At 39.6% G+C, this 25,049-nt stretch overlaps 1 protein-coding gene across 1 annotated transcript in view; it reads right to left on the bottom strand.

Moving 5' to 3' along the window:
• Nucleotides 1–1,911: 1,911 nt before the first annotated feature.
• Nucleotides 1,912–25,049, bottom strand: part of LOC104162471 (spermatogenesis-associated protein 16-like) — a gene marked incomplete at both ends in the record, with an annotated part of 31,274 nt that continues 8,136 nt past the window's right edge. Inside the window, 2 exons of the mRNA XM_009701205.1 lie at nucleotides 1,912–2,001; nucleotides 13,679–13,824. Coding sequence (XP_009699507.1) covers nucleotides 1,912–2,001; nucleotides 13,679–13,824 — 236 coding nt within the window. The remainder of the gene's footprint in view (nucleotides 2,002–13,678; nucleotides 13,825–25,049) is intronic.

Below are 25,049 nucleotides of genomic sequence, written 5' to 3'. Positions count from 1 at the left end.
AACCGCTCTGGATTCAGTCTGTCAGAATGTTCCTCTCCTTTACAAAATACATAATCTCATTTAAAATCATCTAGTTTCCTGAGAGCTACTCAATGTGGGGGGAAAAAGGCTGACAGAGTTCCCTCTTGCCTGCTGATGTAGTAAACTTACTGATTGCTTATCTGCAGTAACACCAACCACAATTTTTTTAAAATTATTTTTGAAATCATATTTATGAACACCTTCTTGGTTCAAACTATCTTCCCAAATATGGGCATTTATATGTATTTCTTCTTAGGAAAGATCAGTTTCTGAAAGTGTATTGTTTTTAACTTTTATTATTGTTATTATTTTAATAAAAACCAAAAATCTTCAACCTGACTTTGAGGGGAAAGCCCTCCTTTCCTCCCTCAGCACCCCAAACAATTCCCCTTGTATCACTTCACCTGTTGGGATACCAGTGAATTTTGGGTTTGAAAGTATCCTGGGCAGGATTTCCCACCTGTCACAAAGCAACATACTCTCCTAACACAGCTATAAAAGGTCTGGCTGATCAGTGGACCTCAACTATTGATGGCTCAGTAGAGGACAATTGCTCTCTGAATCAACACTCCAACAAGATTTTTAGGAAGAAGAGACTGTTATTGGAGAGATGTAAAAGGAGATCTGGGAACTATCACAGCACTTCATTGTTTTTCAACAAAATGTTTCACTTAGTTTCAAACAGCTTTGTTTGAAAAGTGAGCTGTGGTGTGTTTTTTTTTTTTTTAAAAAAAAAAAAGGGGGTGGTTCACAGTCAAGTGATATATTCCTGGTTTATCTGAAATTATATTTCTAAAGAAATTTGGAAAACACTGTTTCCTTGCCTTGGGGAACTGATTTCTTCTCCTGTCCTGATGTGTGGAAGCTAGTGGAGATTACTTTGACATGATCTCAATGAGTGTCCTGTAGAAGCAAAAGTGCTCATCATGGAGTTTTTGGCTGAATGCAGCACAAAAAATTGAAGTTCATCCTCCCAAATGCTGTCTGCAACTCTGCTTGGATAAAGTCTTCTTCGGCTCCCTGTACAAACTGTTTTGCTGCTATTTTAACAGCTTCAGAGATCTACCACTAACATCCATCTTAAATGATGAGCAAAGCGACCCTTTCAGTCTCTTGCCTAATTCACACTGACTCTTCTGCCATTAGTTAGCTAATGATTTGTGAAATATTTTGTGATACACCTTGTGGTCTTCAGCTGAACACTCCTCTGTAAGTGTCTAATGTTAGTAGTAATGGTGATACATGCCAAATCACCATTGCATTTCCTCATGTATTTCTTTCATTTAAGCGTGTTAAGTGGTTAAAAACTTCTGCCGCATGTTGAAACTTTTAGTTTTTGGCAGTGTTAATGCAAGCATACAAGCAGAACTTCCTCTTGCAGGCTTTCCTTCTGCCAGCAGTTCCCGTTCACACCAGCAATCTCATCAGCTGCACGCAGGCTAAATTTTGCAGCATACCACAGCGTACCCTGAGATCTTGATTATTTTTTTCTTTTTTCCTTTCTTCCCACCCCCCCCTCCATTCAGAGCACACCCGAGCTTCTGCCCAGGGTTTGAAGGAAACCAGGGTGTGGAAGATGCTTGTGTGCCTGTAGTTTTTGCCCCAGCACAGCCCTGGACCTGATCAGGGCTCATCCCTGTGCCCCAGAACAAGTAAATGCTCCTACATGTGTTAGCCTAACCGCAACTAGGGACATAATTGGGATTATTTACGTTACGCCAACTGGGAGTATTGGAGCTCTGCTGCATGTGAGATGATATACAGAAAGCCAACACAAAGCTCCCACCGATTTTTTTGAAAAGCCTGGATTTAAGATGATATCCTTACTACTGAGAGCTGAAATGAAAGAGATGTAGAGAAACCATTAGAAATCCACGAGCCCCAGAGTACCTTGCAGCTTCAGAGTATCTCTTTAAGCACCTAAACACAGCAGCTTGGCGCAGGTGGTTCCGGAAATAAGCTGGGTTCAGAATAATGCTCCTTTAAAAGATAAGAGAGATGGACAAGTTTAGATTTCTATTTCCTAAATCATTAAAAGCTACTAATAATCAAACTGTGACTATACACTTTTTCTAGACAACTCAACACTGTATGTCTCAAATATAATATGAACTATCAATTTCTCTTGACAGCTGTGATATATGAACAAGCATTATTAAAATTTTTATTGAGGTTATATCATAAATGCAGTTTCATTAGGGTTTTTGTATTGTTCTAGAAAAAAGTTCTTGTGGTAATATTCTATATTGCATTTAGCTTGTAGATAATATAAGCAAAACCGCTCCACTACAACTTCTTGTTAACCCCTGTCTCCACAAGCATGAGTGGCAGTTGTCTGACCCATCTACCTGAAAAACTATGCATCTAGAATGTCTTTTAATGTTAACTTGGAAGATTTTGAAATACTTTCTGTACAAGTGATAGGCTCTACGTGGGTGGACCTTGGCATGTTTCTTAGACCCTTAACTTTAACAGATGCATTTCCAGGTGTAACAAATTACAGGCTTTAAGTCAATATCAGAAAAAGATGGAAGGGTAAAAATAGCATAAGCTAAGCAGTTAGGTTGGCAGGCAGGGTAGCCTTCTGATGTGAGCAGGAGGAGGGCAAGAGTGACAGCTCCTTCTACATCTAATTAGTTCCACTTGTGAGACTGCCAACAAGTGACTGGCTTCTCTGGTCAGCACTTCTCCCAGTGTTTGGAGAAGTACATATAGCATGTTCTAGCATGCAAAGTTTAGTATTTATCATTACATACATGTTTTATAAAGTATTTAAGGGTAGTTTGTGATGTCAACAAAGAGATTAACACTACATTCTATTACAAAAAAACTTGCAAACTGGCTTTTGTTTCCTCATTGAAAGTTTTGAATATCATGTTAGCATTAAAAACTATTGCTCTTGTGATTTCGTTCTACTAATAATCACAGAAGTAATCCTCTTCATAACCAAATCATTTATTAAAGTTTATTCATCATCTCGAAACTATGACATAAAATTATATGTAAACACATTCAGCTATAAATTCACATTTATGGAAACACCCACTGCATTTTAGAAGACTGATAACTGTCTTTTCTATGTGTATTCAGCACTTGTGGACTGTATGTCTGTGGCCTTTAGAAGAAGCTGTCAAAATAAGTTAAAATCTAAAAGTACCTCCAAGATACTGTAGACTTGTGAATCAAATTAACTCTGCAGGCACTTTCTCCAAGGCATTTGGAAGAAGGCCTAAATCTCTGAATGGTTACATCTACATCTGCAAGTAATGAGCTATATAAGGAGTGGGTCAGTAGATCAGAGAAGCTAACGTTGAGGCCCCTACATCCATAGTGTAAACAGTTGGGGCTTTTATTTGAGACTAGACTTAGTCCGTTCCCTTAAACAAAATGTCCCCGTGCATGTTGCTCAACACTGTCTTGAAGGTCGGCTGTTGGTTTGGATTCCTGTGCCTTCATTAGGTGCTTCTTGTATTTTGTGCCCAGCTCATGCAGAACATGTAGCTAGTTTTCTCTGAAATGAATCTAGCTTGTGAGTGCCAAAATTGGTCTGTGAATAATCTAGTGTGCAAAAAATGGGGAAAATTAGGTGAAGCGCATAATAGTCCTATTATTGCGCCAAACCAAACTGCTAAGGTAGATGTAACAGGTGGCACTTCTGTTCTGGCACAGTAAAGCTTTACAGTGTAGGAGCTTTACACTGCTCTGGGCTCTGGAGAAGCAGCTCTGCTGAAGACCATCCTAAGGTGGTATAGTGACTAGGAAGCATCTCAGAACTATGCTTTCCCAGTCCAACATTTGAAAAAATGCTCAGCAAACTTTATGGACAGAAAGCATTACCCTGCAGTAACTACCTCTATGGGAAGAAGGTGTGTGGGGGGAAACCAGTGACAAATATCATGTAACTTCAGACATTACTGGAGGAAGTACAGACCTTAGTGACTGAGGACATATCTAAATACTGAACTAAAACACAATGTACGAAACAGTCTGGGATATGGCAAATTAGTTGCTCTTAATGAGGGGAACACATCACTCTTACCAGTAACAAAAAAATAATGCCAAGAGCAGACACTGCAATTCTCAGCCAAACATGGTTCAGACCTGAAGTTTAGACAATACTGATGGTCACCAAAACTTAGTTTAACCAAAACAAAATCATCAAAACATCAAATACTATCTGCATTTAATGATTTGACCAAAACAGTAATATCTTATGTAGATGACAACTGGTACTTCTGCAAGCTATTTTAAAGGAGATTATTGCTGCTGTAAACTGTAATCAACAGTTGATGATAGTAATATTGATTTTTTTTCTTTTTTTTTCGCTCTCCTCTCTAAGTTATCGGTTCTACCACAGGCAAGCAATAGCACTATGAGGGGAAAAAATTAAAAAATCAATAATTCCCTGGTAGTTAGCAACACATTTTCTGTAAGTCTTTGAGCAGGATGTGCTGTGATAGGCTTATAATAAATATAGAACTGTGGCAGATTTTCATAGATATCAGCTCTCCATTTTCCAATCTTGATTTTTTTTTTACTAGTCTCAAAAAGATCAACTACTTCTCTCAATCTATAAATTCTATACTGAAAAATATTATAGTATACTCTAATAGCTTGAGCAAACATCAGAAAGCTACCTTTGACTCCTGGCAGTTTGGTTTGATGTTGCTAGGCTCTCTATAGCCTATACGCTAGAAATAATTTCAGCTGTGTTACTACTCTACCCAAAAGAAGCCCTTTGCTGTACTGATGCAGCTCCAGTTTAGTAGCCTTTGTGCAGAGCAGTGCTAATTTAATGCCGGGTGTGCACTAAAACTGTGCAGAGCTATGCCTTTGGCTTTTAAATCTGAATCTGATGTGCTTCAGGTGATTTTGATGAAAGGGAAAAAAACCTGAATGAAAATAGGAAGGAAAGGAATCACACGAACAAGGGTTAAGAGGAAAACCCTAATTTCTGGAAGTTCTCCTTCAAATAGGAGCAGATGGGGGACCCATCTGGCCAGGCAGAAATGTGCCAGGCTCTGCATACTGAGAACAAGTCCATGCTCCAAGATCCACCTCCAGCCACGAGCAGGCTTGGTACTACTAGGCTGCTTAATCCAGTAATTAATTAGGAGGGCTGTGTTTCAAGAGGCAGGGTTGAAAGAAGGATTAGGAAGGGAAGAAGGTGGTGGACACACTGTCTGCAACACAGTCGGGACAATCTCTGTATGTGGTAATTTGTGCCATGCGCAGAAGCATCGGTCCTTTAGTCTTTTTACTCACGTGCCTCTCATGGGAGCTTCAGGTAGAAAAAGCAATTTCGACAGGAAATGTCTGAAAACAGATAGCTCTTATTTTGCACAGAGAAAACTTCTAATCCGCAAAACTGCAAATAAAGTCGCTACATCTGAAGATTAAAACTTGTGTTCTTGCCAGGTTTTGCCCTCATCTGTCAAATGACTAGGCTAAAGTAAACTTGAAATAGATTTTCATTTATTTTTCATCTTAACTGTAATCCAAAGACTGCCCTGTTAAAAGCTTCTCGTAAATCATTTGGTCAGTTTTTCTCAACAAAACAGTCCTTAAGTAATGCTGTATATCAGCCTCTTTTTTGACATTTTCATTTTTTCATCTTGACATATTCTCTTAAAAATAATACAGTGTTTGTCCTATTATCTTTTTTCAAACTGTGAGGAGGGGGGAAGAAGGCATCGACTCTCTCCCCATCATAGCAATTGGAGTACGCGAATCAAAGATGCACACGTTAGCCTGGGGTTTTCTCTCCAAGTTTTTCTTTCAATCTTACTGCCTTATGTTAAGAAAACAGGTGTGGCAAGAAACTCGGATTGCTACATCAAAACTGGCTGCTAGAAATCACATTGCCTTTTCTCTAAGGTGCCCATTCTCTATCAAATTCCTTCCTAAATGCAACAGGGATTTAACTCTAATCTGACTGACATGAAAAAGTGCTTCTGCTACTATCTACCACATCATTTGTGTTTGGCCTTTATAGGCCAAGAAAAAGTCAATGAGATGATTCTATAGATGAAACAAGTGAAAAAATACACTTCACTGCTAAAACAGATAAAGTCATTTTTCTTGCTAGTACTGTGAGTTAAAGCTAGCTTGTTTGTAGGGGTGCATGTAGTTATGTCTTTAATTAGAGTGGCAGAAGCTTTCTCTTAGTTGTCCATACTTTCCTGGGATACAGTGTGGTCTTCAGTACAAATGCATTTTAATAGTGAATTATAAATGACCATTAGAGAGGAATCGGGTGATTTGTCAGAAGTAAAAAGTCAGTGCTAAAGCAATATGTGCCTCAATGCGGAGAGATGTAAAGCTAGCGTGGGTCAGTATGGCAGGGTGCTGTGCTGGCACATCCCTATGTCGCTGGTACTGAGTGACTGTACGAACATAGTCGCTGGGGCGTTCGTCACTACAACATCAAATACAATGTCAGTGCAAGTAACGTGTCAACTAGTATTCAGCAGAGCCGTGTATTCAGTTGCTTTAGACTAATACAATGCTTTTATCTTCAGTGAATACTGTCAATCAGTACAGGTGATGATCCAGCCCCAATATACTTACAGATGAACCTGACAAATCCTGTACAATTACATTGAACTTCAACTTTCTTCTTTTTCCTCGTTTCATCTGTATGGCAGGTAGCTTATTATTTGCAGTGTAGTACTAGTCTTACATCTGTCAGTTTGCCATGCTCTGTTCTGTGATCCCAAGGGCTGGTTTAAGAGTTCAGCCCTACTAGAGGCAGCCAAATTCCTGAAACTCAAATTCATGAACTCTGTGGTAGCCAGGAATAAACCTCATCATATTTTCCTGCAATTTGCATGTGCAGCTATGTTATGATTTTATTTGAGGACCTCATGGTGGTATGTTTGCTTGCAGCCAACTTTGTATTCTAAACCACTTCTCCTCCCAGTGCTGTTGTAGGGAGCTAAAAGGGATGTGTCTTGGATGCACAAAAGCTTGTGGGTGTCCTTCCTCTATGAGAATTTACCAAAGCTGACATCCTGAAGAGGAAAAAAAAACCAAACCTCTCTTGCAACAAGCTGGTGGAAATATTTGGTAGGCTTGTGAAAGCAGGCATGCAGAAGCACTTTCTCCCAGAGGACAAGAGTGCAGTGGTTTCAGTGCTAGTGGGCATCAATAAGTAAAGGGAGAAGGAGGGTGTCTGTGGTGAGGAAAGCCAACTGAAGGGACACGTGAGGGAGGTAGGGCCTTTCTCCCAAGCTTGGTTTCAGTCTTTTAGTGGCCAGACAGGTTCAGACCCATCGGTCCATGGGAAGTTTTCTTTCTATTGCCACCAAATGCCTGGCTGTGACTGCCTACCCTGCCCTGGGCTTGGGGACCTTTTTCCCCTGTGTGAATTCTCTGGTCCATGAAGGAAGGAGCACCCTTCCCTCCCTGCTTTGGCCACTCTTTTTAAAGAAGTGACATGCAAAATTAGATAACGTCTGTGTTGGAGAGAAAAAAGCTGGAGGACAAAAAGGCCAGGACCACTTTGTAGATGTAGCTACAAGAGTAGCCATACCAAATACTGCTTATCAAGGCAAATCTGGCAGAGTCCAGAACGGGTCTCTTCGGTAATCTGATAAATAGAAATCCCTTCTAATATAGCCATCATCACTGAACCAAACAAACAGCTGCAAACAAAGACAGAAAAGCTCCTACCAAACTTAGGTGGATCAAGGAACAGGACCAAATCCTCTTATACTGAAGGAGGACACCTGACTTGTCTTTGTGCAGTTAGATTATTTTTTTTTTGTACAACCAATCATAAATATGCAGTTATGGCATCTATGGGCGAGGACCTTTCGGTGCACCGAAGAAATCATCTCATGAAGTTTTCATATCTAAACAGGCAGCATGGGAGGAAGTGTGGGTTCCCAAAAAAGGTTTCACACAATGTCTTTTCTCTGTCAGTAAAGTGAAATATAACTGCCATGCTAAAAGGTTTTGCAGCAGCAATTTGCTTTGAATTGCAAGCATAAGATAAATGTGCTATACAGGTCTCAATTCCTCAGCTGTGAAGGTGGTAAAAAGGAGAATGTTCTCAGGTCCAGAACAAAAAGATATTTAGAAAGATCTTGTTTCAAAGCTCCCGAAACATCTTAACACAAGTGGAGATACTCTGCATTCCCTGTCTTGTTTGTGTAATGTACCGCCCACTCACTTCCCAGCCGTACAAGTACCACTTCTTTGACCACCAAATTTTCTGATGCCATTTGGACTGCTGTAATGTATCTCAACTCTTATAAAACAGTTCAAGGTTGCTAGACTTTTCCTTTTATGAGGAACTGTATTTTTTTTCCAAATATGCTTTTCTTTAATAAGATCCTACTACACGTTGTCTAGATAAATGTTTTTGCAATATAGCGTCATCAAAGTCAAGGGCAATATAGTCTTTGAGGAGGAAGTCTCAGCCCATAAAATAGGAACTATGTCACTGATATACCAACGTGGAAATAACATATAATTCAGAGTTGAGAATCACAATCCAGAGAAAATACTTCTTATTTAAAAAGTAATAAAAAGTTTAACTACATAGAAATATTTGAAATATTGCATGAGAAGGAATTATTTTTTTAAGAGTACTTCTGATTTATATTATCCAGAGCATCTCAATGGAATAGCTTCGTATTATTAATATCTCATGTATTATGTATATTGCAATATGCTTAACACAATTGCTGAAGTAATTAGGTGCTGCTAATTCTTATCTTTTTTTTTTCTTCGCTTTTCTGAGGAGGTAAAGAGTTTAGGAGAGTAGTTTAGAGCAAAGTATATGTTACACTACAGAATTCCCACAGATTAGCAGCATCAGCCATTAGGTTTCTTGTTATTCTATTTCTACCTAAGAATCTATGCTCTTCTTCTATTCTGTCTCCATTTTAATGCCCACTGACTGCACTGTATCATAGCATCATTGCATTATTTATTTTGATTATTTAATATTTCACTACAATTCCATTCTTCGACTTAACTTTTATAGAGTCCTATTTTAAAGGTGAAAAATAAGGAACCTAGGGAATAAAGAAGTAGCTGAATATTGAATTTTTAGTCTGAAAGTTCTGAATTAATCTGGATTAGAGTTCTGACTGATGCTGTCTATAATACACTAAGTTTTGAGATGCCTTGTTTTCTGACAGATATTGCATAGAGCTTGATCATTAATAATTATTTTAAACCTTTTGTAAGTGTTTGAAAAGTCACTGGGGGAAAAATGCAGAGGATTTAGAATTAAATCTGTGAGGCTTCAGCTGGTTTAGATTTTCTTCCCCCCCCCCCCCCTGCTGTGCCTCCATAAGAGATTCCCTCTGTTAAGTCATCACTAAAGCAATCGTGTACTACTTAACAGAGGTGCTATTTTCTACTTCATGTGTCTCCCTATGAATTGTGCAAGAGGCATTAGAGAGCCCTGCCTTCCACCAACCACATAAAAAGGCATAGCAGAAAAAGCTTTACAGATTTATTGCATTCTCTATGCGTTGCCTTTCTGGGAGGGAGAGAGAGAATTGGCAGTGGGTCATGCTGCGGAGCAGAGTCAGCAAGGACACAGGAAAATCTTTGCTAACCCCCAAAGATTTTTGAATAGCTCTGTACAACAGTCCTCATTATCATAAGCATATTTTTCAGGCATTACTCAGAGATAACGTTGAAGAAACATGCCACAATGTCCGATTCCTCTTCCTCCCCTTGGCCCTTTACATCTACAATTTCCAGATTGAGGGAAGAAGGGCAGGGAGCAAAGCCCAGAGATGCTCTGGGAGGAGGCAGGTCGCAAACACCTTTCCAGACAGCACTTACCAATGCACCTCCCACCACCAGCTGTGGGTTTTCTATGGCATGACAGCAATCCCATTGGGAAGAGATGTGATTTTTTTACTTATGGTGGGCAGCCTGGTTCCCCTGCTGAGGAGCTTATTTCCAGAGGACTCCTATGGCACCAGCAGCCATACTACAGCTGGGTGGGGAGTGATGCCCTTTGTCACTTGCTGCTGGGTAGGTGACATTAATCTCTTCCACGTTTTCTAGCATATGATCCATGTACAGGATCTCTACAAAGAGCAGTCTGTGTTTAGGCAACTGGATCAAGCCTTGTGTCTGTCATTCTTCAAATCTTGTGTGCCATGAGGACCACAGAAGCTGAGGAAGTATAAGTGCAGTGGCAAAAAGCATATTTCCAATAGAAAAGTTGTGTGTTATTTTCCCATGTGCAAAGAGCAAGTCACATGGTATCATTGCAGATTTATTTTAGCTTGCTTGAAGGAAAAAAAACCCACAACACAAAATAAACAAAGAAACTGTACGGGGATATAGAGTCTCATTGAGAAAGTCACGTATATCATGTTTTGAAGGATCCTTCATCTTCAATTGTCATGGAGTTCAGCATCACTCTCTCCAATTGCAAACAAAATTGAATCTTAACTGTTGCTGAGCTGTGTACGCAATAAACCATGGGTTGTTTTTCCACATGTGATTGTGACTTTGTGGATTTCTCTGTTGGGCCTGGCCCTCTGAAGAGCAGGCATAATTGAGGGACTGCTCTGCTGAAATGCTCTGCTCTGCTTCAAGATTGTTTCCATTTGGGGCAAAAATTCAACCACTGACATTATTAGGCTGAGCAACATAAGGCCTAAGTACTAATCTGAGGTTTCTTAGTCAGATCTTGACTTCTCAGACCTTCACTGTTTTGCCATCTGCTATAATTGAAAATTGCCTTCTGCAACCAAAGGGAAAATCTAATTTCTCAGCAAGCCATATGGGGTTATTAAGATCATTAAACCCTGGTATGCCATAATGCCTGGGCCAAAAGGACCACAGGGCATGTAAATATTGTGTCATTCATTTTATAGCTTCAGATTGCAAGTTAAGAATTATCTTGATGGCTATCTTATGATGAAAAGTGGTGGTCAAGTAGGTTACTGCAGATGTTGCTTGGTGAGGTCAATCCATGGCACATTTGTTCAGAGCTGTGATGGATGAGAAGTGGTTTGAATAGTGTTTGATCGCAGAGGATAAATCTTTTGATCAGCCTGACAAATGATCAGAACCCAGGCGGTGTCCTCAACTGTACCACTGATGCTGAAGGCAGCCTTAGATTTTGATATTAAGCAACCAGAGAGTACAATTTCCACCTTTCAGGAGGACCCAGACTTGGCTCCTCATACAGGATCTAAAGCTGATAATATAAATTGTACTTCCTTCCCTTTCTTAAGAATGGGAAAGCTATTCCCCTGCAGATGCCTGTTCTTGAACACTGTAAATCCTAGCTGCTGGAATTTTTATCTATTTTCTCTGTTTCTCTAGTTGTGATATTTTGCGAGATTTCTTCCTAGCAAAATGCACTTCTATATATTTGCAACTATATCTGAGAATATTAAAGCTGATTTTTGGCTAATAAGACTTCAGAAATGAATGCAGGAGCTGTGAAATTTGCATGAAATTAAAGAAAGAATAGTTCAGTAAATGCAAATAAATGCAGAAACGAATATTTTAATTTGGATTCATGATTAATGCCAAAGGATTACCAGCAAACCATTACAATGTGGTGATGACATAAAAACTCAATGGGAATAAAAATTCTAAATGCGCTAGTTAACTGATGGCAGTAAGCTATTTTTAGTAGGAGAGCTCAGAGTAATTTATTTGTTCTTTTTGAAAAATATAGCTATTGATTGTATTTCAAGTTTTGTCTTTATGTTAATTATGTCTCAGAATATTTTTTTACTGGTATACTATTTTATCAGTTCCTGCATTTTACAATGTGACCACTATGGTCAGTAGATTTATTCCCATTCTGCAAGTTATTAAATGAATTCTATTGAAAACAGGCATTAGTGATTGCTGCTTTTCTTTGTGCTATGTAACTAAAGGAATTAAGAACAAATTGTTATAATTATATGTAAGAAAGAAAGGTGAAGAATTTTTCCCTCCTTCAGTTTTCCAATGATCTCAATCTGACTGCACTTATTTTCTCTGTAGGTTTCTGTTTTAAGACAATTGAAACCAAAGCATGTCTGAATAGGCTTTAGTTTCTGTAGCACTGGGGTCAATACATCTTACTAATTTGAAATCAAGATAATTTAAAGAAGGTAAAGAAAAGTGTTTCCAGTTCTAGTTACATTTATACTGTCCAAATAGCTTCCTTATTTTAGTGTTCTTGGAAATCACAGTTAGAACAAGAGAGCGATCAGTACCATTTTTCTGAAAGCTACGAGTTCAGTTAAACTTGATATGTATATTTTTTTTTTTTCTTTTCTAACATGCTCTTTGAGAAGTCATGAAAAAATATGGTTTGTTTTTAGTTTGCATGAGGAATGCACTTTTTAAAAAATCTTTCTTTTTGTTGGGTTGTTTGTTTTTTGGTTTGTGGGGTTTTTTTACTTTTTGGGTTTTTAACAGGAATCTCAGTCTTCCCTACTTTGCTGCTTCTCCACTTTTCCCTGCTATGCTTTGGCTCACCTAACAGAATGCTTCACCTGAAAAGAATACAGGTTGCGTCCCTGAGAGATGTGCCCTGGGAGTTCACCTAACAGTCTCTAACCACTCATGGGCATGCAGACTGTCAACCCAGAGAGAGATGTGCCCTGGGAGTTCACCTAACATTCTCTAACCACTCATGGGCATGCAGGCTGTCAACCCAGGTTGGTACTTGGAACTAGTCTGAAGGGTGCACCCCCACAATGTGTACAGGCTCCAGGTAGGCATAGCTTTACAGACAAAAAATGCTTGGGGAAAGAGGTGGAGATGAGTGAGGACGGGAGACGAAGACCTCGTCGCTAAGTCAGGATTCTCAGACTTCCCATGACTTTGCGTGTAACTAAATGAACCCGCTGGTGTGACAGCATCGTATTTCTATACCAATACGTTAATCTTCAGCACTCTCTCCTGCTAATTAGGCATAAGCATGTGCCTCCTCTTTTGTTGTAACGACTCCTTTTGTAGTTACATTCATTTGAGATGATTGTGTGAAAAAATTCTCACCCTACATTAATTTTGGTGTACATCTTAATACATCTCATACAAGGGAAAAAATGAATGGAGACCTCAATGAAGTGTTGCTGGCAGGACATGCACATGCTTAACGGAAACTATCGTTATGTCTGAATGCCAATTAAAGGCAGCACAAATCCAGCAAAATCCTAAGTCATCTGCAACTAATGGGAATTTCATCTCCACCATGAGCAAGTTTAGTTTCTGGCTTTATGCATTGCTGGTGGTGCTGGTCTTTGTGGATCACAAGTGGGCCCATGAGGACTTACGTAATGAAAATAATTTGAAGCCATCCCTGACCTAATCTGGCTTGAAAAAGATCAAGAGCTCATAATATCATTACTGTCATATAAGGCTGAGCATGTATTTGTCTAGCTTCAATCTTAAGGGTGCCCTGAACTATGTACATGACTTAACTGTAATATCCTTACCTGCTGCATTATCAAAGCAGTAAAAATATACATGACTATTGTGGCTTAATGTTGCAGATTTTGAGAATTAGTCCAATCTAAACATCACTGCCATGTGTAAGTTGTGTTTTATCAATTCCTCTTATCTCATTATTAGACTGATTCTTCCTGCACAGAATTTGTTCATAGTCTTTGTTTACTTTTTGATTTCAGTCTTAGCAGTGTATCTAACCAATATTTATTCTTACCTGTGTGAATGATTCAGAGCATCATCAGGCTTTTCCAGTTTTAAGTAGCAGGTTACAAGCTTTGTCTCAATAAAACTGGCGATACTGGAAATATCTTCTGGAGATGGCTCAAAGGCATTGTCTATGGCAGCACCTTTACTGCAAAGCTGTAGAAGAAACAAAACCATTATTTACTATATATATATATACACACACACCTTTTGTTAGGTAGAAATGTTTCTGTAACTGATAAATGGAGAAAACTGACTTCTAAGTAAAATATACCCTGACTTTAGTTAAAGTTAGCATTACAAAAATCAGTACAAATACATGTGAACTTATGTTATATAAAATATATATAAATGCAGTATCATCTTCCTGGAAGGGATAGTCAAGAGAGCAGATAATAAACTAAAAATCACTGTTAGGAAAGAAACTATATTTCCCCTCCCCCCCACCCCATTTTAAAAAATAAAGGCTCCCAAAATCCATGGCTGTCTTCGGATTGAGTTTGAAGGAGGAGTCTCAGACAGCTATTTACTTATTTCAGTAAGCCAGTGGTGAACTCTGCCTTAGGCTCTGCTGCCTTTGTCCCACGTGTAGGAAAGCAGAGAGTGACACAAGGCAAGGAAACCAGAAACCCTCTCCCTCATTTAATGGGAGGACTTGTCCTTCCAGAAAACTGCTATAGGAAGTAAAAAGGATGAGATCAACCATCTTCCCCATCTTATTGAGCTTCTAGAATTTCACAGAGAGAAACATCGTATTTTCTGTTTTAAAAAAATACTCTTTTCCTGATAGATAAATTGCCTGCTGTTCATCACAGCCAGTGGCTTTCTCATTAAATAATGTTCTACTTTATAACGTGCAGCATTAGAATTAGATAACCCACAACTTCTTAAAGTTTCACAGAGTTGTCTGCACTGGCAGAGCTGTGATACTGGGCAGGACTACCTTTGGTCCTCAAATCTTTGTTTTATTCATCTATAGGCAACCTGGTTTTGTAATACCAAAAAGTAGTAAAAATTAGCTTTTATTTCTTAAGAAAATTCAACTGTAAGCAGATAGATTATGTCTAAAAGCCTTGTCTTTAAGGACAATAACCATATAGTGCTACTAATGAAAACATAATCGAATGTCCTTTGCTTGGATAAACATCCCTAACAGGATTGTTTAGTGTGCGATGATTTCATCTAAGTGACTTCACTGCGAATCAGCTTTAAAAGGAGATTTCTAATGAAGATTAACAAATTAATATTTACCTAGGCTGTGTACTTAAACTCTTGGGTGACACCGAGACCAGTGGTGAGGACCCTTACGGCACTGATACGCAACTGCAGCCTAATGTGGATGAATGCAGCCTCTGCTTTGAATGGGGTATAACCAAGGGACTTTCACTTGAGCCCAGTTTTACCAATCACCAAGGCTTTCAAATGGAAGGAAGAGGATCTGGCCTGTTTGTCTAGCTCCTCCTCACTAATGAGTTTAGTTACAATAATTAATTTCTTGTGCCTATGTAGTTAAAATCCAGTGGTTGATCTTTAGGAGGTGCTATTTCCACTCAGCCGTTTGAGATCTCTCTAGAAGATTTAATCTGTCAAGAAAAAAAGCTCTTCTATATACTCATCTTTCTTCCTCTGTGTGAGCCTTAAAAGTAAGAAGGATTATAGACCCCCATCCACACTTAGCACCTACAAAGCAAACACTATCTTTAAGATTTTTGTGCATTGGTTAGAGATCAGGTCAATTCTTTACAGACAACAAGGGTCATTCAAGGAAGCGTCCCCCTAGTTCAGTGTGATAAATTTTTTTTTTTCTTTCACATCCCTTCTTTGCTGAGTGAAGTTACACAGTGTATATAATAACACCCATACATTTAAGATTTTCTATCATCTTGTTATCAGTAGAAGTTATAAATCAGAGAATTCATCACTTTTAACTTTGCTCATGGCATCATATATATCTGCTGAAGTGTCTCTATGGGTAAGACATGCTATATGTAGCTAAAAGACCCAGAGAATTATGTTCACATCAGTGAACATAAAAGTATCATCAAATTTTTCTGTAATAACACTTTTCAGCTGAATTGGCCATGCTGTGACCTCTGCTAAATTTATAGGAATGAGAGATCTGAGGCTACTCCCTGGACTTTCAAGTTCTTGAATGATTGTGAGAAGAAAAGAATCATTTAAGGATCCCTTCAGTATAAAGTGCTGCAATTCAGAGTTTCCTCAGGTCTTATTGCTGATATGAAGAATTATGTTTAGACCTGTGTAAACCCTCAGTTATCTTTGACAAAAACCAAGACGTGAGTCTCTGTAAACCATATCTGAACAGATAAGGATTCAGAAAATATGTTTAAATACAGTGAAGATTGGGTTCTGCCAGATCTTCTCTAAGACATCTCAGAGTAAGAGTTCAAAGAAAGAAATAATAACTTAATCTTTAATCTCACAAAATCAGAGTAATATTTTAAAGTGATGTGACTGTGTTTGGGATCATCTAGGTTGTATACATTCTATGTCCCAAACTCTCCTGATTTTTTTTTTTGGTAGCATTTCTGCAGTGCATCAATGTGTTTGAGAGAGATCCCTCGACACTAGTTCCTTACAAACAACAGCAGCATGCACCAAAAGTAAGACTCCACTTAATTTTACAGAAATGGCTCCTTCTGTACTAAGCAGAAAATTTATGAATATACAAAAAAGCCCTAGTGTCTGGTATTAGTGAGATGCACAGTTAAATGTACTCACTGCTATAAGGGACTTTTTTAGTGGCAGCATAGACACCAGTGGAAAAGGTTTCTGTTGAGTGAACCATCTCAGCGCAGCCTGAAAAGCATGTTGTTGTTTTCCAAGCTCTAGTGGAGATGATACCTTTTGTCTGTGTTTCATCACCCTTTACTGTATTTTGCTGGCCTTTTCTGATCAAAGGACTTGGCTACGCAGCAGGAGGAGCACTGTTTCCTTGTGTTTACCTGTCTGTCACTGAATATTGAGTCTGCCTGAGCATTTTTGGGGGTGAGACAAAGACAGTGCCAGAAAGCACCTGAGAAAAGCTCATTTGGGGAAGTTCCCAGGGGAGGAGTTAGGCAGGAAGGAGACAGCGAGCTGGGATTTTGCAGCACATGTGGGGATGTGGAGAAGAGTCGTAGAAAGGCTCACATCTGAGTTTCAAAGGGGAAGAGAAAAAGGAAAACTTCCTAGGGATCCAAAGGAACCTCTGTAGCTACAGATGGTTGTAACTTTGGGAAACACTGCTGGACTTGAGAGCAAGGGAAGAAGAAAGGCTATGCCATGCACAGACATAATGAGCAGGGAGGAGATTTATTTGCAATTTTCATGTTTCACCTAGCAGAACTGAGTTTTCTTTATCGTGCTGTAGTCTGCAATCCAATAACACTACCTTTGAAGATCAAAAGGGCTGTTGGTGTTTTTGGAGTGCTTTAAGAAAAAGGTAAAAAGCAGCATCTATCTCACTCCTCTGAATACCTTAAGGTCTTGTCACAAGGACATTTAGATATAGCTGTGGGCTTGGAGAGGCAGTTACATTTTGTACCATTGAGGGTTTCTTTTCCCAGAGCTATGTTACAGAATTTTATTTTAATTCCAAGCTGGGAAATTTGGGGGTACATCTTACCTAAGACTTTGGTGAGCTTTTGGTCTGCAGAAATCTTGTCGATATCTTAAAGGTTATAGAGGCTATGAAATTGAAGCAAATAAGTTGAACATTTGAAGCTTTACAGCCAATCTGGGGTTAAAAACCTGCAATGTACCATTTTATGTCCTTTACCGTAACTAGCAAATATAACAGCATTTTTTACTTTCAGACTTAATCTACCTGAGAGTATCCCTGCCAGTAGACAGGGATATTTTTCCAGAATTAATATTTAATTAAAAAAATCCTGCCAAAGGATATTTATATTTTCATAGGGACCCTTGTTACAACTGGAGGCCATTGCGCAGGTTTTGTATACATGCATCCTTTGGAGGACTGCTGAGCTATCCCATTCAAAGAGTTACCAAGTATATAAATTAAATGTAAGGAACAAAAGCGTTACCTGCAATTTTTGTATCAGGGGCAAAATGACACTAATTATGTTATGTCCCACGTGACATCCTTGTTCCTACATGACATCCCTTCTCTCTAAATTGGAGAGACATGGATTTGATGAATGGACCACTTGGTGGATAAGGAATTGTCTGAGTGGTCGCACTCAAAGAGTTGCAGTCAACAGCTCGATGTCCAAGTGGAGACTGGTGACAAGCAGTGTTCCTCAGGGGTTGGTATTGGTACCAGCGCTGTTTAACATCTTTGTCGGTGACATGAACAGTAGGATTGAGTGTACCCTCAGCAAGTTTGTCGATGACACCAAGCTGTGTGGTGCAGTCAACATGCTGGAGGGAAGGGATGCCATCCAGAGGGACCTGGATAGGCTTGAGAGGTTGTCCCGTGTGAACCTCATGAAGTTCAGCAAGGCCAAGTGCAAGGTCCTGCACATGGGTCAGGGCAATCCCAAGCACAAATAGAGGCTGGGTGGAGAATGGATTGAGAGCAGCCCTGAGGAGAAGGACTTGGGAGTGCTGGTTGACGAGAAGCTCAACATGACCTGGCAATGTGTGCCTGCAGCCCAAAAAGCCAACTGTGTCCTCGGCTGCATCACAAGCAGTGTGGCCAGAGGGTCGAGGGAGGGGATTCTCTAGTTCCTTAGATATAAGGAAGAAGTTCTTCCCAGTGACGGTGGTGAGGCAGTGGCACAGGTTGCCCAGAGAAGCTGTGGTTGCCCCATCCCTGGAAGTGTTCAAGGCCAGGTTGGATGGGGCTTTGAGCAACGTGGTCTGGTGGAAGGTGTCCCTGCCCATGGCAGGGGGTTGGAACTGAGTGGTCTTTAAGGTCCTTTCCAAACAAATCATTCTCTGATTCTATTTTATACTTTCACTTATAAAGGAGGTTTCTTTTGCAATGTGTAGGACCCTATAAATACATTGCTGAAACCCCAGTCGTATAAACGCTTGTGATAAAGTACTTTGTCAAAGGTCACAGAACAAGTCTGTGACTTTGTGAACTTAGCATAGATCTTGTTGTGGTATTAAGGCTTTAATTTTGGCAGTAGCAAGCAAGGAAATTTTACGAGTAAAGACCTCCCAGGCATTAGGTAATAAGAAAGAGGAAAAGATTCCCCAGTCCCACCATGGCTTTAGTAAAAGACCAGTGGATATGCTGATCATTAAGGTAGCTTCTTAGCACGTGTGTAATTCTGAAGAATAAAATTAGAGCTCAGGTGATTTGTACATTGGCATGTTGGAACTGTTTTCACTGAAAACAAGGTGAAAGGTTCAGGTGTAAGAAACTGGCAATGGTAACAGTTTACTAATCACTACTATAGGCTTCGTGTGTGTTAAATTTGGGAATACAGGTTGCCTTAAAGAAGATGCACAGTAGATATCCATCTACATATGTGGATATAGATACATATTTGATAGAAATTTAGCTTGGGAAAACAAGTAAATTTGGTTAAATGATGTGTGGCAATGAGATTCTTTGGCAACTTCCATGAGATCACTCATGCTTTCCTTTGCCAGACTAAAAGGGTTAAGAGTTGGTCTGAATGTAGCAATAACCTGCTAGCTTTGCTGGAGCTGATTGCTTTTCTTTTTCTTCTTTTTTTTTTTTTTGTTTTGTTAGCAGAGCACTGTTTAATCATGCCTCTCCATTTTAAAGATAACTTAGTGGTTTTCCCTGGAGTATTTTTTTTTTTTGAATGGCTAAGCAGAGGGACAAACCTGAAAAGGCAAGAAATATTTAATTAGTGCCTTTTCTTCTGACTAGCCAACAGTCCTAACCAGATGCCTTCACTTCAGAGCTATCCAAGTAATCAGCCTGGTAACGTCACTGCATTGCACGTCAGGCACCTGGCAAGTTAAACACTAACTGCATCCCAGAAAATGTCTGCTAAGGAAGGCTACTTCTGAAAATAACTTCAAAACCTGAGAGCAAGCCTCACACAGCGCTGAAAACAAACTGCTTTTTATATATTGGACTGTAATCCGGTCCTTACAACTATTAGGCACTATCAAAAATACTGCATATTATACCAGCATAACAAAGAACCGGTTAATGGCAGTTTTGTCTCAGTGGAGAGAGGGGGAAAAAAAAAAGTCAGTATGGAGAATAAAAAGAGAGAGGATTTTCTCTCAATGGTATGATTTCATGCAGCATAACTTTCCAGCTTCTATTCAAAGTCATACTGACATCTTGGTATGCAATTTCAGTCAGCAGAGCAGGAATTGTGTATAAACCCCCTGTCTTTATTGTTAATGAGACTTGTGTAAATAACTTGCTAGAAAACATATTGAAAATATATAATTCACTACTAAATATGAATGCAGATGTCAGGCAAGAACTAAATTTACTAGGCTTCCTGCAATGTGCTCTGCAATGGATAATTCAAATAATACGTATGTATGATATTTTTGGCATATTAGCTGCTCTATGCAGAGTTAGCACTGGATTCTGTAATGGTAATGTGTGTGCAGGACGCATTTACTATCTTGGGCATATTACTGGTTACACAGTACTGGCTGAGAGCCAAATATACCTCAGATATGCTAAGTTATGAGAAATGATCCCTATTTCTATTTGGAAAACCAGTGTTTGCCAGAAAAGCATGGGTCTGGTGAGTATGGACTTTACCAGATGAACTTAACAGGCTTGCCCTCATCGTGGGGTCTGGTGGGGTGGGGTTCAGCCTGCTCTCCCCACATGTCCGTTGGGTTTATCTTAAGCCCTGTAGATGTCTAGGCTTAAATTCCTTCAGCTACAACCAGCCTTCTTGCAGGAACCAGAGGTACATGGAAGGGATTTGGTGACCAGGTGGGGCAGAATGTTGGAGAAGTTCAAACCTAAATTTTATGCTCCCCAAAGGCTGAGAGGTTTTGCGTGTCTGGCACTTTTGACCTTTTTTGGAGACAAGAGCTCTCTCAAAAATGAGATTTCAAGTGCCCACCAAATTCAGAGGATATAGCATTCTCGTTTGTGCTCATTTCTAGGTGTATGCTGCTTTATAAAAATAAACTTCACAGGAATCTTTCCCTCCCACAGAAGCTAACGATGTTCCCTTCACCACTCCTAAGTCCAAGTCATTCCTGTTTATTGGCCCAGCTTTAGATAAAGGCTTTACCTCCCCCCAGTGCAATCTTAGGGGTCTTTCTCATCTTGTAAATAATTTGTTTCAGAAGCATTATATCAGGAATAAATGTTTTATGAAAATATAATCCGTTTGACTTCAGCTTAATCTGTGCTGTGCTATAAATCTGTGCCTCTCATTACCAATCCTGATTTTATGGAGTGTTCCCATTATCAGTACTGCCAGGGTGACAGGAGCAGTCACAGAAGCAAAGAAAAAAACAACCCCAAAGCTCTCGAATGAAACATATTGTGGAATCAATATACTACAATAGTTTTGAAGGAACTCTATATTCTGTACAACACACTGAAATCTCCTTTATAGGTTGTCAGTCCTCCACTGTGAGTCCATCCAAGATCAAACCAAACCGAGGATGGTGTAAATATTCCATGTGAAAACAAAACAATCGGACAAAGTCAAAACTGATACCAGTACCTCCTCTTGATAGGATTGTAGTTCAAAATGCCTGTTGGACTTTGAAGCAGGAGCATCAGTCTGTTGATAGCACTCACAGGAGGAGCTGGCCAAAATGAATGTTTTTTTGGAGGCAACTGTCAGCTGGTGTGATGTGACTATATTGTAGCAAGATTTTGAGAGCTGTCATGATTGCTTGGAAAAAGCAATATAATTTCAGGCCAACTAATTTAATCCCTCTGATGCCAAGAGATTTGCTGCTGCTAAGTCCAAACACAGAGAGATCTCACCAGCACTTTTATTAAGGCAAACTATGTGAAAGGTTCACTCCACTTTGATGGACAGGATTATTAGGGAAAAGCAGTAATTTACTGAAGCCTTATTTTCATGCCGTTTCTGGATATGACAAAAAGTTAGCTGCAAGGCCAGCTTTCCCCTCTCTCCCCACGTCAGGATGGTGGGGATTCGGTAAACTCCACCAAGAATTCTCTCAACAGTATTGTCAGTGTTAGAAACACAGCACATATCCATGCCTCAGGAATAAATAGAAATAAAGCTCTTCCCTAAAGTAACCTAACCAGAATTCATTCCCCCCTGCTTTTTATTGTTTGGTCCACCTCTGTAAAGCTTTTCAGCATTTATATTCATTTTACACTGTCAAAAGCTGAACAGGAGTAAGATAACAAATGGTTCTGGTAACAGCTGTCACCACCTACTGTCTGTGTATGCCTGTGTGAATCTCTAAATGGAAATAAAGTACTTTAATAACACATTTTCTCTAAACTGTCCTCATGGATAAGGTTACTCTCAAATCAATCCATGAACACTTTCCAATTTGGTGCCTACTTCAGCCTGCATCTCTGTCTCTCCTCTGCAGAGTCTATGTAGGTATGCAGCAGTATGATTTAAAGACATTTCAGACAGAAAATACTTTAACAGCACACCTTCTGTGACTGCTGCTTGCTTGCATTTGCTGCTTTTGGGGTTTGAACCTTCTCCGAACTTGCATAATTTTCTTGCTATAAATGAAGCCGATTGCCCATTGCATTTTTGCGCTGCGTTGGCTCTAGCCAGGAAGTGCCTGGAGTCACAGATTAAACAGGAATTTCTCTGCCTGCCCTGTTCCTGTACGATACTTTCCAGGAGCAGTTGGCAGGATAAATACCTCCAATTTCTTAGGGCCCTGGACATAAAAGAAGCTCCACTTTGAGATGGGCTCCAAGGCAATACCTTACATTGAGAGAGGTGAGGTAGCATTGCACCTTTGTGTTTATACCTACGATACATGCGGGGAGCTGTGGGGTTCAGGCACCTAAAGATTTTTAGCTGCCTAGCTTTTAGGGAAGGCCTTTATGCATGCCCTGAGCCATGCATGATATTCACCGTTGGGCAGAAGTCTGAGCCTATGTCTTTCAAGATGGGCTAGTGCTTCCTCCAAGGCTGTCCCATCTTTCCCCCCCCCTCCTTTTTTTTTTTTTTTCCTTGTATTACCTACTGAGGAATCTACTACATGGACCATGTCTCTGTTTTTTCAGTGATTGTGAAAGATGTGGTTTGCATGTGTTTAGGTCAATGAGGCTTTTGATTGTAAGTGACAAGTGGTGGGTGATTATTTTTAATCAAATATAGTGCTTAACATTTACAAAGTAAGGAGGAAATATTTGGTGCTTTTGAGCACCTGTCGCCTCCAGGTAAATAATTTAATAGCATGTGAGGAAGCCAATTAGAGTTAATTAGAAATTGACTGATCTGCTTTGGCACCAAAATGATTGGAAAATATGGCCTGTCCTTTCTGGAATAGGGATTTTGCTCTTGTACGTGCACATGAGTGAGGAAATATATTGTTTTATGGTCAACACGTAGTATTCCTTTGATGAAAAAAGTACTTTATAAACCAGATATGTAACAGTAGTTTAGGCAAGAACAGGGGCACGAATCTTTACAGACAAATAGCTATGCAGTTCCTCATCTTTATTTCGTGATGATGGGCATACTGGAAATGCCTAGAAGATTAATAGATTCAAATTCAGTGATCAAAAAATGGGAGCATATCCAAATGGATCATTATAACAGATTCCTACTCTATCCCACAAGCCAGATTTGAGCCATCTGTAAGCTTCACATTCCTGGTCTAAAATCTTCTGCAGCCATAAAAGACAGTAAGTATCAGTAGGAAAAAAAAAAAATCAATTTCTTGGCTTTGCAGCCTAAAAATATAGTGATGGGACTACAGGGAGAGGAAAACTGCTGATAATCAGCAGCTTTTTTGTTTTGCTTTGAGTTTTTTTTAAGCAAGTTAAATGAATAGGCCTTATTTAGGAAACTACTTTGTTATTAAAGGTTAAAAGAATATTTCTAGACAGGAAAGTCAGGCTTTGGGGGATCAGTGACTGTCATATTTGATGTTCTGTGTCCAAGACCTAGTGTACTCCCAGGAAGTTTCTAAAGGACCTGTGCTGATGTTAATGACAGTTAATTTACGAGTCTGATTTTTAGCCCCAGAAAGTTCATGCTAAAAATAAATATTTAGCCTTTCACACGCTCTCCCTTGACGACATTCATGGTGTTAAACTGTGTTTAGTCCTTGTACAGCTCTTCTTGGTGAGGGGAGATAGATAAAGTCCCACTTTCTACCCCTTTCATTCCAGTGGATGACCAGGAATTCCAGTCTTCATATTCCATGGAGTGAGCGATTACACAATGTTATACATTGATGACTTCTTGGACCTCAAGACCTACCTCCAAAAAGAGACACTGTTGGGAGAGGAAGGGTGCCCAGAAATGCAGCTGTGCCCTGGTCTTTCTGTAGCAGCTAGTACCGATCCAATGGTCGCAACAGAGGGAGCACATCCAAAGATCCTAACCCCATGGTCCTCCCAGGACTGCCCTTGCAGCAGTGCCTCTAAGAAAGCTGCCTGTGCTTTTCTAACGTGCTCTACCAGTGGATAGACTATGTAAGACAAATCTCTCTTCCCGTAGGTATTTATATAGGAAATACTCATTTTTTGTTTCTAATACTATGAAATTGATGGAAGGCTTGGTTGAACCATGCTGCCTAACTCTATATTGGTATGTAATTATGTCCACAAGGCACCGGTGCCACAGCCTCTTTCAAAATATTAGCTTTTTGCAGATACTGTTGCCTGGAAGAGAGCACGTGGTCTTGACAAAGCCTCCTCTGCAAGCAGTGAATCACAAGGCAATGAGACACAGGAAAGGTTAATCTAAAAACTCAAGGTGCGCAAAAAAGACAGCACTAATGTTTATCACCCTGCCATAGGAACGGTGCCCATAATAGCCATCTGTGGAAAATGGAGATATTCCAGCTTGTGGAAGGCACCAGAACAGCACTCTGGTGAATTAATCACACGCTGTTTGAGGCCTTCACCTCACATGTGGGATGCATTTCGTGTCTCTCAGATATTCTACGCTGAAAGCTGTGTGCCGAGATACTATGGACATCTTTCTGTGCACAGCAGTCACGAACCTTTCTCATGTATTTTTTAATCACAGGGGAGGATTATTTTTAGAACAACAGGGTCTGAAATTTAAATTTGTGCAGATTTTAAACAGGCTGATGTTTCTGAAGTCTTTTACACTGTCTGATATTAGGAGATTAGTTTGAGACAAGATCTTTTGATCCTCATAAAGGTTTAATGTTATTTTGTAGCTAAGCTGTTAATATTTGGCTAGAGATTTTATAGATATACGTATATGGTTTCCACTGAGGTTTTAAACTAAAGAGTGATTTCTCATACCCTTCATATCCCAGTCCAGATGTTCAAGTCCTAT

The sequence above is a fragment of the Cariama cristata genome, unplaced genomic scaffold (assembly GCF_000690535.1).
Source record: "Cariama cristata isolate BGI_N322 unplaced genomic scaffold, ASM69053v1 scaffold6930, whole genome shotgun sequence".
Taxonomy (NCBI): domain Eukaryota; kingdom Metazoa; phylum Chordata; class Aves; order Cariamiformes; family Cariamidae; genus Cariama; species Cariama cristata.
The sequence above is the reverse complement of the archived record's forward strand: the minus strand, read 5'-3'. Positions and strand labels throughout refer to the sequence as shown.